The sequence below is a fragment of the Anomaloglossus baeobatrachus genome, chromosome 3, assembly GCF_048569485.1.
Source record: "Anomaloglossus baeobatrachus isolate aAnoBae1 chromosome 3, aAnoBae1.hap1, whole genome shotgun sequence".
Lineage (NCBI taxonomy): Eukaryota > Metazoa > Chordata > Amphibia > Anura > Aromobatidae > Anomaloglossus > Anomaloglossus baeobatrachus.
In genome coordinates this window covers 700,452,613-700,469,628 of record NC_134355.1, presented here as the reverse complement: position 1 = coordinate 700,469,628, position 17,016 = coordinate 700,452,613, and the positions used below count along the sequence as shown (strand labels likewise).

The 17,016-nt window shown below is 54.6% G+C and overlaps 1 protein-coding gene across 1 annotated transcript in view; it reads right to left on the bottom strand.

Annotated features, from left to right (window-relative positions):
• Positions 1 to 17,016, bottom strand: part of LOC142297103 (uncharacterized) — a 67,174-nt gene that overhangs the window by 43,264 nt on the left and 6,894 nt on the right. Inside the window, exons 3-4 of the mRNA XM_075341364.1 lie at positions 15,659 to 15,788; positions 15,488 to 15,579 (exon numbers count right to left, since the gene is read on the bottom strand). Coding sequence (XP_075197479.1) covers positions 15,488 to 15,579; positions 15,659 to 15,788 — 222 coding nt within the window. The remainder of the gene's footprint in view (positions 1 to 15,487; positions 15,580 to 15,658; positions 15,789 to 17,016) is intronic.

The window sequence follows — 17,016 nt, the reverse complement described above, 5'->3', positions numbered from 1 at the left end:
GCTATAGGCTTCACCTGTGCTGGGTATCAAAATATGGGGGGACCCTACATCATTTTTATTTATCTTTTACTGTATGATAGACCCACAGACTCCGGGAGGGAGGGGGAGCAGTGAATAGGCAGGAGGCTAATTAGCAGTACCGGAAGTAGGAGGGGCCGCAGGAGCAAGTACAGTTGAGCCTTTAATATATGGGCTCCTTTGAGGTTAGTGGGTGTGACCAGCTTGGTTGGTGGTCGTCAACAGCTAGGTTAGTAAGCTTGGAGATGTTTTCTCCCTGCCACTACAATCATGCTTCACACCCCCATGTGATAGGGGCCTGTGACGTCATACCTAAAAAGGAGCCCATACACTCTAGCATCTACTGGAGACTGCCAAGTATAAACGCGCCTTTTTATTTTTTTTTTTTTACTACCCGACTGCAGGTCAATACCAGCTCCAACACCAATACCAACACCACTCGGGTACTCCTGAGCCCTTGCTGGTCTTGACATTACCAAAAAAAAAAAAAAAAAAAAAAAAAAGAGAAGAAGAAGAAGAAGAGGACTGCAAAAACGGCCCATGTGAACATAGCCTAAGACTGTGCCACTGGTGCCCGCCTACGAGCAGGGGGGCATGGTTTGTACGGCACACGACATGACTGCACCAAGTTGAGCAGAAAGAAAACTCTGACAGACTGATGAGGAGAACCACGCACTGGAAACCATGATTAATATCAGAAACCGTGACATCGCGGCTTCCCAACCTTCACCACAGCAGTTTCTCCCAGAATGGCAGTCAACATCCCGCCAGTTAATTCCTCCACCCACCACAGCCAGAAGATATAGACCATGAATCAAAGCTTCAATAACAGAAATCTGGTGTAATAAACTCTGAAAAAGTTGAAAATAAAAAAAGTTTGAGCAACGCAGAGATAAGCAAAAACTGTGCCAATTCTGAGATCTCACACTAGTTTCTCCAGGCTGCATGAAAATGAGAGGACCGAGGGCGAGATGGGGACAAGACGCCGGAGCTCAACCAATTCACGACGAGAAGTCTCAGTCCAGTCAGTGACGCAGAAAGACAAACGCAACTTGAATCGTAACAAATCAGAAGCATCGGCCTCCACCGCACCCCTCATCAACACCAGCGTGGAGCATAGAGAACGGATCAGGAGCATCTGCCTCCACCGCACCCCTCATCAACACCGGCGTGGAGCATAGAGAACGGATCAGGAGCATCCGCCTCCACCGCACCCCTCATCAACACCAGCGTGGGGAATAGAGAACGGATCAGGAGCATACGCCTCCACCACATCCCTCATCAACACCAGCGTGGAGAATAGAGAACTGATCAGGAGCATCCGCCTCCACCACATCCCTCATCAACACCAGCGTGGAGAATAGAGAACGGATCAGGAGCATCTGCCTCCACCACATCCCTCATCAACACCGGCGTGGAGAATAGAGAACGGATCAGGAGCATCTGCCTCCACCGGACCCCTCATCAACACCAGCGTGGAGAATAGAGAACTGATCAGGAGCATCTGCCTCCACCACACCCCTCATCAACACCAGCGTGGAGAATAGAGAACGGATCAGGAGCATCTGCCTCCACCACATCCCTCATCAACACCGGCGTGGAGAATAGAGAACGGATCAGGAGCATCTGCCTCCACCACATCCCTCATCAACACCGGCGTGGAGAATAGAGAACGGATCAGGAGCATCTGCCTCCACCGCACCCCTCATCAACACCAGCGTGGAGAATAGAGAACTGATCAGGAGCATCTGCCTCCACCGCACCCCTCATCAACACCGGCGTGGAGAATAGAGAAGTGATCAGGAGCATCTGCCTCCACCACACCCCTCATCAACACCGGCGTGGAGAATAGAGAACGTATCAGGAGCATCTGCCTCCACCGCACCCCTCATCAACACCAGCGTGGAGAATAGAGAACGGATCAGGAGCATCTGCCTCCACCACACCCCTCATCAACACCAGCGTGGAGAATAGAGAACGGATCAGGAGCATCTGCCTCCACCACACCCCTCATCAACACCGGCGTGGAGAAGAGAGAACGGATCAGGAGCATCTGCCTCCACCACACCCCTCATCAACACCGGCGTGGAGAATAGAGAACGGATCAGGAGCATCTGCCTCCACCACACCCCTCATCAACACCGGCGTGGAGAAGAGAGAACGGATCAGGAGCATCTGCCTCCACCACACCCCTCATCAACACCGGCGTGGAAATAGAGAACGTATCAGGAGCATCTGCCTCCACCACACCCCTCATCAACACCAGCGTGGAGAATAGAGAACGGATCAGGAGCATCTGCCTCCACCGCACCCCTCATCAACACCGGCGTGGAGAATAGAAAACGGATCAGGAGCATCTGCCTCCACCGCACCCCTCATCAACACCGGCGTGGAGAATAGAGAACTGATCAGGAGCATCTGCCTCCACCACACCCCTCATCAACACCAGCGTGGAGAATAGAGAACGGATCAGGAGCATCTGCCTCCACCACACCCCTCATCAACACCAGCGTGGAGAATAGAGAACGTATCAGGAGCATCTGCCTCCACCACACCCCTCATCAACACCGGCGTGGAGAATAGAGAACGGATCAGGAGCATCTGTCTCCACCACACCCCTCATCAACACTAGCGTGGAGAATAGAGAACGGATCAGGAGCATCTGCCTCCACCGCACCCCTCATCAACACCAGCGTCGAGAATAGAGAACGGATCAGGAGCATCTACCTCCACCGCACCCCTCATCAACACCGGCGTGGAGAATAGAGAACGGATCAGGAGCATCTGCCTCCACCACACCCTTCATCAACACCAGCGTGGAGAATAGAGAACGGATCAGGAGCATCTGCCTCCACCACACCCCTCATCAACACCAGCATGGAGAATAGAGAACAGATCAGGAGCATCTGCCTCCACCACATCCCTCATCAACACCAGCGTGGAGAATAGAGAACGGATCAGGAGCATCTGCCTCCACCACACCCCTCATCAACACCAGCGTGGAGAATAGAGAACGTATCAGGAGCATCTGCCTCCACCACACCCCTCATCAACACCAGCGTGGAGAATAGAGAACTGATCAGGAGCATCTGCCTCCACCGCACCCCTCATCAACACCAGCGTCGAGAATAGAGAACTGATCAGGAGCATCTGCCTCCACCGCACCCCTCATCAACACCGGCGTGGAGAATAGAGAACGGATCAGGAGCATCTGCCTCCACCACACCCCTCATCAACACCAGCGTGGAGAATAGAGAACGGATCAGGAGCATCTGCCTCCACCACACCCCTCATCAACACCAGCATAGAGAATAGAGAGCGTATCAGGAGCATCTGCCTCCACCACACCCCTCATCAACACCAGCGTGGAGAATAGAGAACTGATCAGGAGCATCTGCCTCCACCACACCCCTCATCAACACCGGCGTGGAGCATAGAGAACGGATCAGGAGCATCTGCCTCCACCACACCCCTCATCAACACCAGCGTGGGGAATAGAGAACTGATCAGGAGCATCTGCCTCCACCACACCCCTCATCAACACCAGCGTGGAGAATAGAGAACTGATCAGGAGCATCTGCCTCCACCACACCCCTCATCAACACCAGCGTGGAGAATAGAGAACAGATCAGGAGCATCTGCCTCCACCGCACCCCTCATCAACACCAGCGTGGAGAATAGAGAACGGATCAGGAGCATCTGCCTCCACCACATCCCTCATCAACACCGGCGTGGAGAATAGAGAACAGATCAGGAGCATCTGCCTCCACCGCACCCCTCATCAACACCGGCGTGGAGAATAGAGAACGGATCAGGAGCATCTGCCTCCACCACACCCCTCATCAACACCAGCGTGGATAATAGAGAACGGATCAGGAGCATCTGCCTCCACCGCACCCCTCATCAACACCGGCGTGGAGAATAGAGAACGGATCAGGAGCATCTGCCTCCACCACACCCTTCATCAACACCAGCGTGGATAATAGAGAACGGATCAGGAGCATCTGCCTCCACCACACCCCTCATCAACACCAGCGTGGAGAATAGAGAACGGATCAGGAGCATCTGCCTCCACCACACCCCTCATTAACACCAGCGTGGAGAATAGAGAACGGATCAGGAGCATCTGCCTCCACCACACCCCTCATCAACACCAGCGTGGAGAATAGAGAACGGATCAGGAGCATCTACCTCCACCGCACCCCTCATCAACACCGGCGTGGAGAATAGAGAACGGATCAGGAGCATCTGCCTCCACCACACCCTTCATCAACACCAGCGTGGAGAATAGAGAACGGATCAGGAGCATCTGCCTCCACCACACCCCTCATCAACACCAGCATGGAGAATAGAGAACGGATCAGGAGCATCTGCCTCCACCACACCCCTCATCAACACCAGCGTGGAGCATAGAGAACGGATCAGGAGCATCTGCCTCCACCGCACCCCTCATCAACACCGGCGTGGAGCATAGAGAACGGATCAGGAGCATCTGCCTCCACCACACCCCTCATCAACACCAGCGTGGAGAATAGAGAACGGATCAGGAGCATCTGCCTCCACCACACCCCTCATCAACACCAGCGTGGAGAATAGAGAACGGATCAGGAGCATCTGCCTCCACCGCACCCCTCATCAACACCAGCATGGAGAATAGAGAACGGATCAGGAGCATCTGCCTCCACCACACCCCTCATCAACACCAGCGTGGAGAATAGAGAACGGATCAGGAGCATCTGCCTCCACCACATCCCTCATCAACACCGGCGTGGAGAATAGAGAACGGATCAGTAGCATCTGCCTCCACCACACCCCTCATCAACACCGGCGTGGAGAAGAGAGAACGGATCAGGAGCATCTGCCTCCACCACACCCCTCATCAACACCGGCGTGGAGAATAGAGAACGGATCAGGAGCATCTGCCTCCACCACACCCCTCATCAACACCAGCGTGGAGAATAGAGAACGGATCAGGAGCATCTGCCTCCACCACATCCCTCATCAACACCGGCGTGGAGAATAGAGAACGGATCAGGAGCATCTGCCTCCACCACATCTCTATTCTCCACGCTGGTGTTGATGAGGGATGTGGTGGAGGCAGATGCTCCTGATCCGTTCTCTATTCTCCACGCCGGTGTTGATGAGGGATGTGGTGGAGGCAGATGCTCCTGATCCGTTCTCTATTCTCTATACTGGTGTTGATGAGGGGTGTGGTGGAGGCAGATGCTCCTGATCCGTTCTCTATTCTCCACGCTGGTGTTGATGAGGGAACGGATCAGGAGCATCTGCCTCCACCGCACCCCTCATCAACACCGGCGTGGAGAATAGAGAACGTATCAGGAGCATCTGCCTCCACCACATCCCTCATCAACACCAGCGTGGAGAATAGAGAACAGATCAGGAGCATCTGCCTCCACCACATCCCTCATCAACACCAGCGTGGAGAATAGAGAACAGATCAGGAGCATCTGCCTCCACCACATCCCTCATCAACACCAGCGTGGAGAATAGAGAACGGATCAGGAGCATCTGCCTCCACCACATCCCTCATCAACACCAGCGTGGAGAATAGAGAACGTATCAGGAGCATCTGCCTCCACCACATCCCTCATCAACACCAGCGTGGAGAATAGAGAACGGATCAGGAGCATCTGCCTCCACCACACCCCTCATCAACACCAGCGTGGAGCATAGAGAACGGATCAGGAGCATCTGCCTCCACCACACCCCTCATCAACACCGGCGTGGAGAATAGAGAACGGATCAGGAGCATCTGCCTCCACCACACCCCTCATCAACACCAGCGTGGGAAATAGAGAACGGATCAGGAGCATCTGCCTCCACCACACCCCTCATCAACACCGGCGTGGAGAATAGAGAACGGATCAGGAGCATCTGCCTCCACCACACCCCTCATCAACACCGGCGTGGAGAATAGAGAACGGATCAGGAGCATCTGCCTCCACCGCACCCCTCATCAACACCAGCGTGGAGAATAGAGAACGGATCAGGAGCATCTGCCTCCACCACATCCCTCATCAACACCAGCGTGGAGAATAGAGAACGGATCAGGAGCATCTGCCTCCACCACACCCCTCATCAACACCAGCGTGGAGAATAGAGAACGGATCAGGAGCATCTGCCTCCACCACACCCCTCATCAACACCGGCGTGGAGAATAGAGAACTGATCAGGAGCATCTGCCTCCACCACACCCTCATCAACACCAGCGTGGGGAATAGAGAACTGATCAGGAGCATCTGCCTCCACCACACCCCTCATCAACACCAGCGTGGAGAATAGAGAACGTATCAGGAGCATCTGCCTCCACCACACCCCTCATCAACACCAGCATGGAGAATAGAGAACGGATCAGGAGCATCTGCCTCCACCACACCCCTCATCAACACCGGTATAGAGAATAGAGAACGGATCAGGAGCATCTGCCTCCACCACACCCCTCATCAACACCAGCGTGGGGAATAGAGAACGGATCAGGAGCATCTGCCTCCACCACATCCCTCATCAACACCAGCGTGGAGAATAGAGAACGGATCAGGAGCATCTGCCTCCACCACACCTCTCATCAACACCAGCGTGGAGAATAGAGAACGGATCAGGAGCATCTGCCTCCACCACACCCCTCATCAACACCGGTATAGAGAATAGAGAACGGATCAGGAGCATCTGCCTCCACCACACCCCTCATCAACACCGGCGTGGAGAATAGAGAACGGATCAGGAGCATCTGCCTCCACCACACCCCTCATCAACACCAGCGTGGAGAATAGAGAACGGATCAGGAGCATCTGCCTCCACCACACCCCTCATCAACACCAGCGTGGAGAATAGAGAACGTATCAGGAGCATCTGCCTCCACCACATCCCTCATCAACACCGGTATAGAGAATAGAGAACGGATCAGGAGCATCTGCCTCCACCACACCGCTCATCAACACCGGCGTGGAGAATAGAGAACTGATCAGGAGCATCTGCCTCCACCACACCCCTCATCAACACCAGCATGGAGAATAGAGAACGGATCAGGAGCATCTGCCTCCACCGCATCCCTCATCAACACCGGCGTGGAGAATAGAGAACGGATCAGGAGCATCTGCCTCCACCGCACCCCTCATCAACACCAGCGTGGGGAATAGAGAACGGATCAGGAGCATCTGCCCCCACCACACCCCTCATCAACACCAGCGTGGGGAATAGAGAACGGATCAGGAGCATCTGCCTCCACCACACCCCTCATCAACACCAGCGTGGAGAATAGAGAACGGATCAGGAGCATCTGCCTCCACCACACCCCTCATCAACACCAGCGTGGAGAATAGAGAACGGATCAGGAGCATCTGCCTCCACCACACCCCTCATCAACACCAGCGTGGAGCATAGAGAACGGATCAGGAGCATCTGCCTCCACCACACCGCTCATCAACACCAGCATGGAGAATAGAGAACGGATCAGGAGCATCTGCCTCCACCGCATCCCTCATCAACACCAGCGTGGGGAATAGAGAACGGATCAGGAGCATCTGCCTCCACCACACCCCTCATCAACACCAGCGTGGAGAATAGAGAACGTATCAGGAGCATCTGCCTCCACCACACCCCTCATCAACACCAGCGTGGAGCATAGAGAACGGATCAGGAGCATCTGCCTCCACCACACCGCTCATCAACACCAGCATGGAGAATAGAGAACGGATCAGGAGCATCTGCCTCCACCGCATCCCTCATCAACACCGGCGTGGAGAATAGAGAACGGATCAGGAGCATCTGCCTCCACCGCACCCCTCATCAACACCAGCGTGGGGAATAGAGAACGGATCAGGAGCATCTGCCCCCACCACACCCCTCATCAACACCGGCGTGGGGAATAGAGAACGGATCAGGAGCATCTGCCTCCACCACACCCCTCATCAACACCAGCGTGGAGAATAAAGAACGGATCAGGAGCATCTGCCTCCACCACACCCCTCATCAACACCAGCGTGGAGAATAGAGAACGGATCAGGAGCATCTGCCTCCACCGCATCCCTCAGCAACACCAGCGTGGGGAATAGAGAACTGATCAGGAGCATCTGCCTCCACCACATCCCTCATCAACACCAGCGTGGGGAATAGAGAACGGATCAGGAGCATCTGCCTCCACCACACCCCTCATCAACACCAGCGTGGGGAATAGAGAACGGATCAGGAGCATCTGCCTCCACCACACCCCTCATCAACACCAGCGTGGAGAATAGAGAACGGATCAGGAGCATCTGCCTCCACCACACCCCTCATCAACACCAGCGTGGAGAATAGAGAACGGATCAGGAGCATCTGCCTCCACCACACCCCTCATCAACACCGGCGTGGAGAATAGAGAACGGATCAGGAGCATCTGCCTCCACCACACCCCTCATCAACACCAGCGTGGAGCATAGAGAACGGATCAGGAGCATCTGCCTCCACCACACCCATCATCAACACCAGCATGGAGAATAGAGAACGTATCAGGAGCATCTGCCTCCACCACATCCCTCATCAACACCGGTATAGAGAATAGAGAACGGATCAGGAGCATCTGCCTCCACCACACCCCTCATCAACACCAGCGTGGGGAATAGAGAACGGATCAGGAGCATCTGCCTCCACCACACCGCTCATCAACACCAGCATGGAGAATAGAGAACGGATCAGGAGCATCTGCCTCCACCACACCCCTCATCAACACCGGCGTGGAGAATAGAGAGCGTATCAGGAGCATCTGCCTCCACCACACCCATCATCAACACCAGCATGGAGAATAGAGAACGTATCAGGAGCATCTGCCTCCACCACATCCCTCATCAACACCGGTATAGAGAATAGAGAACGGATCAGGAGCATCTGCCTCCACCACACCCCTCATCAACACCAGCGTGGGGAATAGAGAACGGATCAGGAGCATCTGCCTCCACCACACCGCTCATCAACACCAGCATGGAGAATAGAGAACGGATCAGGAGCATCTGCCTCCACCACACCCCTCATCAACACCGGCGTGGAGAATAGAGAGCGTATCAGGAGCATCTGCCTCCACCGCACCCATCATCAACACCAGCATGGAGAATAGAGAACGTATCAGGAGCATCTGCCTCCACCACACCCCTCATCAACACCAGCGTGGAGAATAGAGAACGTATCAGGAGCATCTGCCTCCACCACACCCCTCATCAACACCAGCATGGAGAATAGAGAACGTATCAGGAGCATCAGCCTCCACCACACCCATCATCAACACCAGCGTGGAGAATAGAGAACGGATCAGGAGCATCTGCCTCCACCACACCCCTCATCAACACCAGCGTGGAGAATAGAGAACGGATCAGGAGCATCTGCCTCCACCACACCCCTCATCAACACCAGCGTGGAGAATAGAGAACGTATCAGGAGCATCTGCCTCCACCACATCCCTCATCAACACCGGTATAGAGAATAGAGAACGGATCAGGAGCATCTGCCTCCACCACACCGCTCATCAACACCGGCGTGGAGAATAGAGAACTGATCAGGAGCATCTGCCTCCACCACACCGCTCATCAACACCAGCGTGGAGAATAGAGAACTGATCAGGAGCATCTGCCTCCACCACACCCCTCATCAACACCAGCGTGGAGAATAGAGAACGGATCAGGAGCATCTGTCTCCACCACACCCCTCATCAACACCGGTATAGAGAATAGAGAACGGATCAGGAGCATCTGCCTCCACCACACCCCTCATCAACACCAGCATGGAGAATAGAGAACGGATCAGGAGCATCTGCCTCCACCACACCGGTATAGAGAATAGAGAACGGATCAGGAGCATCTGCCTCCACCACACCCCTCATCAACACCAGCGTAGAGAATAGAGAACGGATCAGGAGCATCTGCCTCCACCACATCCCTCATCAACACCAGCGTGGAGAATAGAGAACGGATCAGGAGCATCTGCCTCCACCACACCCCTCATCAACACCAGCGTGGAGAATAGAGAACGGATCAGGAGCATCTGCCTCCACCGCACCCCTCATCAACACCAGCGTGGGGAATAGAGAACGGATCAGGAGCATCTGCCTCCACCACACCCCTCATCAACACCAGCGTGGAGAATAGAGAACGGATCAGGAGCATCTGCCTCCACCACACCCCTCATCAACACCAGCGTGGAGAATAGAGAACGGATCAGGAGCATCTGCCTCCACCACACCCCTCATCAACACCAGCGTGGAGAATAGAGAACGGATCAGGAGCATCTGCCTCCACCGCACCCCTCATCAACACCAGCGTGGGGAATAGAGAACTGATCAGGAGCATCTGCCTCCACCACACCCCTCAGCAACACCAGCGTGGAGAATAGAGAACGGATCAGGAGCATCTGCCTCCACCACACCCCTCATCAACACCAGCGTGGGGAATAGAGAACGGATCAGGAGCATCTGCCTCCACCACACCCCTCATCAACACCAGCGTGGAGAATAGAGAACGGATCAGGAGCATCTGCCTCCACCACACCCCTCATCAACACCAGCGTGGAGAATAGAGAACTGATCAGGAGCATCTGCCTCCACCACACCCCTCATCAACACCAGCGTGGAGAATAGAGAACTGATCAGGAGCATCTGCCTCCACCACACCGCTCATCAACACCAGCGTGGAGCATAGAGAACGGATCAGGAGCATCTGCCTCCACCACACCCATCATCAACACCAGCATGGAGAATAGAGAACGTATCAGGAGCATCTGCCTCCACCACATCCCTCATCAACACCGGTATAGAGAATAGAGAACGGATCAGGAGCATCTGCCTCCACCACACCCCTCATCAACACCAGCGTGGGGAATAGAGAACGGATCAGGAGCATCTGCCTCCACCACACCCCTCATCAACACCAGCATGGAGAATAGAGAACGGATCAGGAGCATCTGCCTCCACCACACCCATCATCAACACCAGCGTGGAGAATAGAGAACGGATCAGGAGCATCTGCCTCCACCACACCCCTCATCAACACCAGTATAGAGAATAGAGAACGGATCAGGAGCATCTGCCTCCACCACACCCCTCATCAACACCAGCGTGGGGAATAGAGAACGTATCAGGAGCATCTGCCTCCACCACACCCCTCATCAACACCAGCGTGGAGAATAGAGAACTGATCAGGAGCATCTGCCTCCACCACACCCATCATCAACACCGGCGTGGAGAATAGAGAACGTATCAGGAGCATCAGCCTCCACCACACCCATCATCAACACCAGCGTGGAGAAGAGAGAACTGATCAGGAGCATCTGCCTCCACCACACCCCTCATCAACACCAGCGTGGAGAATAGAGAACGGATCAGGAGCATCTGCCTCCACCACACCCCTCATCAACACCAGTGTGGAGAATAGAGAACGTATCAGGAGCATCTGCCTCCACCACATCCCTCATCAACACCGGTATAGAGAATAGAGAACGGATCAGGAGCATCTGTCTCCACCACACCCCTCATCAACACCGGTATAGAGAACGGATCAGGAGCATCTGCCTCCACCACACCCCTCATCAACACCGGCGTGGAGAATAGAGAACTGATCAGGAGCATCTGCCTCCACCACACCCCTCATCAACACCAGCGTGGGGAATAGAGAACTGATCAGGAGCATCTGCCTCCACCACACCCCTCATCAACACCAGCGTGGAGAATAGAGAACGGATCAGGAGCATCTGCCTCCACCACACCCCTCATCAACACCAGCGTGGGGAATAGAGAACGGATCAGGAGCATCTGCCTCCACCACACCCCTCATCAACACCAGCGTGGAGAATAGAGAACGGATCAGGAGCATCTGCCTCCACCACACCCCTCATCAACACCAGCGTGGGGAATAGAGAACTGATCAGGAGCATCTGCCTCCACCACACCCCTCATCAACACCAGCGTGGAGAATAGAGAACGGATCAGGAGCATCTGCCTCCACCACACCCCTCATCAACACCAGCGTGGGGAATAGAGAACGGATCAGGAGCATCTGCCTCCACCACACCCCTCATCAACACCAGCGTGGGGAATAGAGAACGGATCAGGAGCATCTGCCTCCACCACACCCCTCATCAACACCAGTATAGAGAATAGAGAACGGATCAGGAGCATCTGCCTCCACCACACCCCTCATCAACACCGGCGTGGAGAATAGAGAACTGATCAGGAGCATCTGCCTCCACCACACCCCTCATCAACACCAGCGTGGGGAATAGAGAACGGATCAGGAGCATCTGCCTCCACCACACCCCTCATCAACACCGGTATAGAGAATAGAGAACGGATCAGGAGCATCTGCCTCCACCACACCCCTCATCAACACCAGCGTGGAGAATAGAGAACGGATCAGGAGCATCTGCCTCCACCACACCCCTCATCAACACCGGCGTGGAGAATAGAGAACCGATCAGGAGCATCTGCCTCCACCACACCCCTCATCAACACCAGCATAGAGAATAGAGAGCGTATCAGGAGCATCTGCCTCCACCACACCCCTCATCAACACCAGCGTGGGGAATAGAGAACGGATCAGGAGCATCTGCCTCCACCACACCCCTCATCAACACCAGCGTGGAGAATAGAGAACGGATCAGGAGCATCTGCCTCCACCACACCCCTCATCAACACCGGCGTGGAGAATAGAGAACGGATCAGGAGCATCTGCCTCCACCACACCCCTCATCAACACCAGAGTGGAGAATAGAGAACGGATCAGGAGCATCTGCCTCCACCACACCCCTCATCAACACCAGCATGGAGAATAGAGAACGGATCAGGAGCATCTGCCTCCACCACACCCCTCATCAACACCAGCGTGGGGAATAGAGAACGGATCAGGAGCATCTGCCTCCACCACATCCCTCATCAACACCGGCGTGGAGAAGAGAGAACAGATCAGGAGCATCTGCCTCCACCACACCCCTCATCAACACCAGCATAGAGAATAGAGAGCGTATCAGGAGCATCTGCCTCCACCACACCCCTCATCAACACCGGCGTGGGGAATAGAGAGCGTATCAGGAGCATCTGCCTCCACCACACCCCTCATCAACACCAGCGTGGAGAATAGAGAACTGATCAGGAGCATCTGCCTCCACCACACCCCTCATCAACACCGGCGTGGGGAATAGAGAGCGTATCAGGAGCATCTGCCTCCACCACACCCCTCATCAACACCAGCGTGGAGAACAGAGAACGGATCAGGAGCATCTGCCTCCACCACACCCCTCATCAACACCAGCGTGGAGCATAGAGAACTGATCAGGAGCATCTGCCTCCACCACACCCCTCATCAACACCAGCGTGGAGAATAGAGAACGGATCAGGAGCATCTGCCTCCACCACACCCCTCATCAACACCAGCGTGGAGCATAGAGAACGGATCAGGAGCATCTGCCTCCACCACACCCCTCATCAACACCAGCGTGGGGAATAGAGAGCGTATCAGGAGCATCTGCCTCCACCACACCCCTCATCAACACCAGCGTGGGGAATAGAGAACGGATCAGGAGCATCTGCCTCCACCACACCCCTCATCAACACCAGCGTGGAGAATAGAGAACGGATCAGGAGCATCTGCCTCCACCACACCCCTCATCAACACCAGCGTGGAGCATAGAGAACGGATCAGGAGCATCTGCCTCCACCACACCCCTCATCAACACCAGCGTGGGGAATAGAGAGCGTATCAGGAGCATCTGCCTCCACCACACCCCTCATCAACACCAGCGTGGGGAATAGAGAACGGATCAGGAGCATCTGCCTCCACCACACCCCTCATCAACACCAGCGTGGAGAATAGAGAACGGATCAGGAGCATCTGCCTCCACCACACCCCTCATCAACACCAGCGTGGGGAATAGAGAGCGTATCAGGAGCATCTGCCTCCACCACACCCCTCATCAACACCAGCGTGGAGAATAGAGAACGGATCAGGAGCATCTGCCTCCACCACACCCCTCATCAACACCAGCGTGGAGCATAGAGAACGGATCAGGAGCATCTGCCTCCACCACACCCCTCATCAACACCAGCGTGGGGAATAGAGAGCGTATCAGGAGCATCTGCCTCCACCACACCGCTCATCAACACCAGCGTGGAGAATAGAGAACGGATCAGGAGCATCTGCCTCCACCACACCCCTCATCAACACCAGCGTGGAGAATAGAGAACGGATCAGGAGCATCTGCCTCCACCACACCCCTCATCAACACCAGCGTGGAGCATAGAGAACGGATCAGGAGCATCTGCCTCCACCACACCCCTCATCAACACCAGCGTGGAGCATAGAGAACGGATCAGGAGCATCTGCCTCCACCACACCGCTCATCAACACCGGCGTGGAGAATAGAGAACGGATCAGGAGCATCTGCCTCCACCACACCCCTCATCAACACCAGCGTGGAGAATAGAGAACGGATCAGGAGCATCTGCCTCCACCACACCCCTCATCAACACCAGCGTGGAGAATAGAGAACTGATCAGGAGCATCTGCCTCCACCACACCCCTCATCAACACCGGCGTGGAGAATAGAGAACGGATCAGGAGCATCTGCCTCCACCGCACCCCTCATCAACACCGGCGTGGAGAAGAGAGAACGGATCAGGAGCATCTGCCTCCAGCACATCCCTCATCAACACCGGCGTGGAGAAGAGAGAACAGATCAGGAGCATCTGCCTCCACCACATCCCTCATCAACACCGGCGTGGAGAATAGAGAACGGATCAGGAGCATCTGTCTCCACCACACCCCTCATCAACACCGGCGTGGAGAATAGAGAACGGATCAGGAGCATCTGCCTCCACCGCACCCCTCATCAACACCAGTATAGAGAATAGAGAACGGATCAGGAGCATCTGCCTCCACCACACCCCTCATCAACACCAGCGTGGAGAATAGAGAACGGATCAGGAGCATCTGCCTCCACCACACCCCTCATCAACACCGGCGTGGAGAATAGAGAACGGATCAGGAGCATCTGCCTCCACCACACCCCTCATCAACACCGGCGTGGAGAATAGAGAACGGATCAGGAGCATCTGTCTCCACCACACCCCTCATCAACACCGGCGTGGAGAATAGAGAACGGATCAGGAGCATCTGCCTACACCACACCCCTCATCAACACCGGCGTGGAGAATAGAGAACGGATCAGGAGCATCCGCCTCCACCACACCGCTCATCAACACCAGCGTGGGGAATAGAGAACGGATCAGGAGCATCTGCCTCCACCACACCGCTCATCAACACCAGCGTGGAGAATAGAGAACAGATCAGGAGCATCTGCCTCCACCACACCCCTCATCAACACCGGCGTGGGGAATCGAGAGCAGAGTCTGCTGCACCCGACCCTCTCCAGACTCCTCAATATCCATGGATGAAAACAAAAGCTGCACAACCGACCCCACGTCCCCTCCACCTACCGGATAATCCTGCGGGAGAAGAAGATCGTGACAAGACTCTGGTGGAATCTGCTCATCGGATGTCACAGGAGGAAACGAGAGATCTTCTGATACTACAGGAATAAGGAGATTTATATCATTATTCTCCAGAAACCAATAACGAAGAGACGTGACACCATCAATGTCTATTACCTGGTGACGTGACCGGCCACTGCTCCTCCGGCTCCACCACCACATCCACATACAGATCCCGGTGTCCTTCTATATACTCCCACTCCTCCAGGGAGAAGTACACAGCGACATCCTGACACCGGAGAGGAACCTGACAACCAACAAGATCGAGATTACCCAGAATCCTCCAGTGTACACTGTATAATCTCCCAGCAGTCTCCTCTCATTCCCCAGAATCCTCCAGTGTACACTGTATAATCTCCCAGCAGTCTCCTCTCATCCCCCAGAATCCTCCAGTGTACACTGTATAATCCCCCAGCAGTCTCCTCTCATCCCCCAGAATCCTCCAGTGTACACTGTATAATCTCCCAGCAGTCTCCTCTCATCCCCCAGCATCCTCCAGAGTACACTGTATAATCTCCCAGCAGTCTCCTCTCATCCCCCAGAATCCTCCAGTGTACACTGTATAATCTCCCAGCAGTCTCCTCTCATTCCCCAGAATCCTCCAGTGTACACTGTATAATCTCCCAGCAGTCACCTCTCATCCCCCAGAATCCTCCAGTGTACAGTGTATAATCTCCCTGCAGTCTCCTCTCATTCCCCAGAATCCTCCAGTGTACACTGTATAATCTCCCAGCAGTCTCCTCTCATCCCCCAGAATCCTCCGGTGTACACTGTATAATCTCCCAGCAGTCTCCTCTCATCACCCAGAATCCTCCAGTGTACACTGTATAATCTCCCAGCAGTCTCCTCTCATCCCCCAGAATCCTCCAGTGTACACTGTATAATCTCCCAGCAGTCTCCTCTCATCCCCCAGAATCCTCTGGTGTACACTGTATAATCTCCCAGCAGTCTCCTCTCATCCCCCAGAATCCTCCAGTGTACACTGTATAATCTCCCAGCAGTCACCTCTCATCCCCCAGAATCCTCCAGTGTACACTGTATAATCTCCCAGCAGTCTCCTCTCATCCCCCAGAATCCTCCAGTGTACACTGTATAATCTCCCAGCAGTCTCCTCTCATCCCCCAGAATCCTCCAGTGTACACTGTATAATCTCCCAGCAGTCTCCTCTCATCCCCCAGAATCCTCCAGTGTACACTGTATAATCTCCCAGCAGTCTCCTCTCATCCCCCAGAATCCTCCAGTGTACACTGTATAATCTCCCAGCAGTCTCCTCTCATCCCCCAGAATCCTCCAGTGTACACTGTATAATCTCCCAGCAGTCTCCTCTCATCCCCCAGAATCCTCTGGTGTACACTGTATAATCTCCCAGCAGTCTCCTCTCATCCCCCAGAATCCTCCAGTGTACACTGTATAATCTCCCAGCAGTCTCCTCTCATCCCCCAGAATCCTCCAGTGTACACTGTATAATCTCCCAG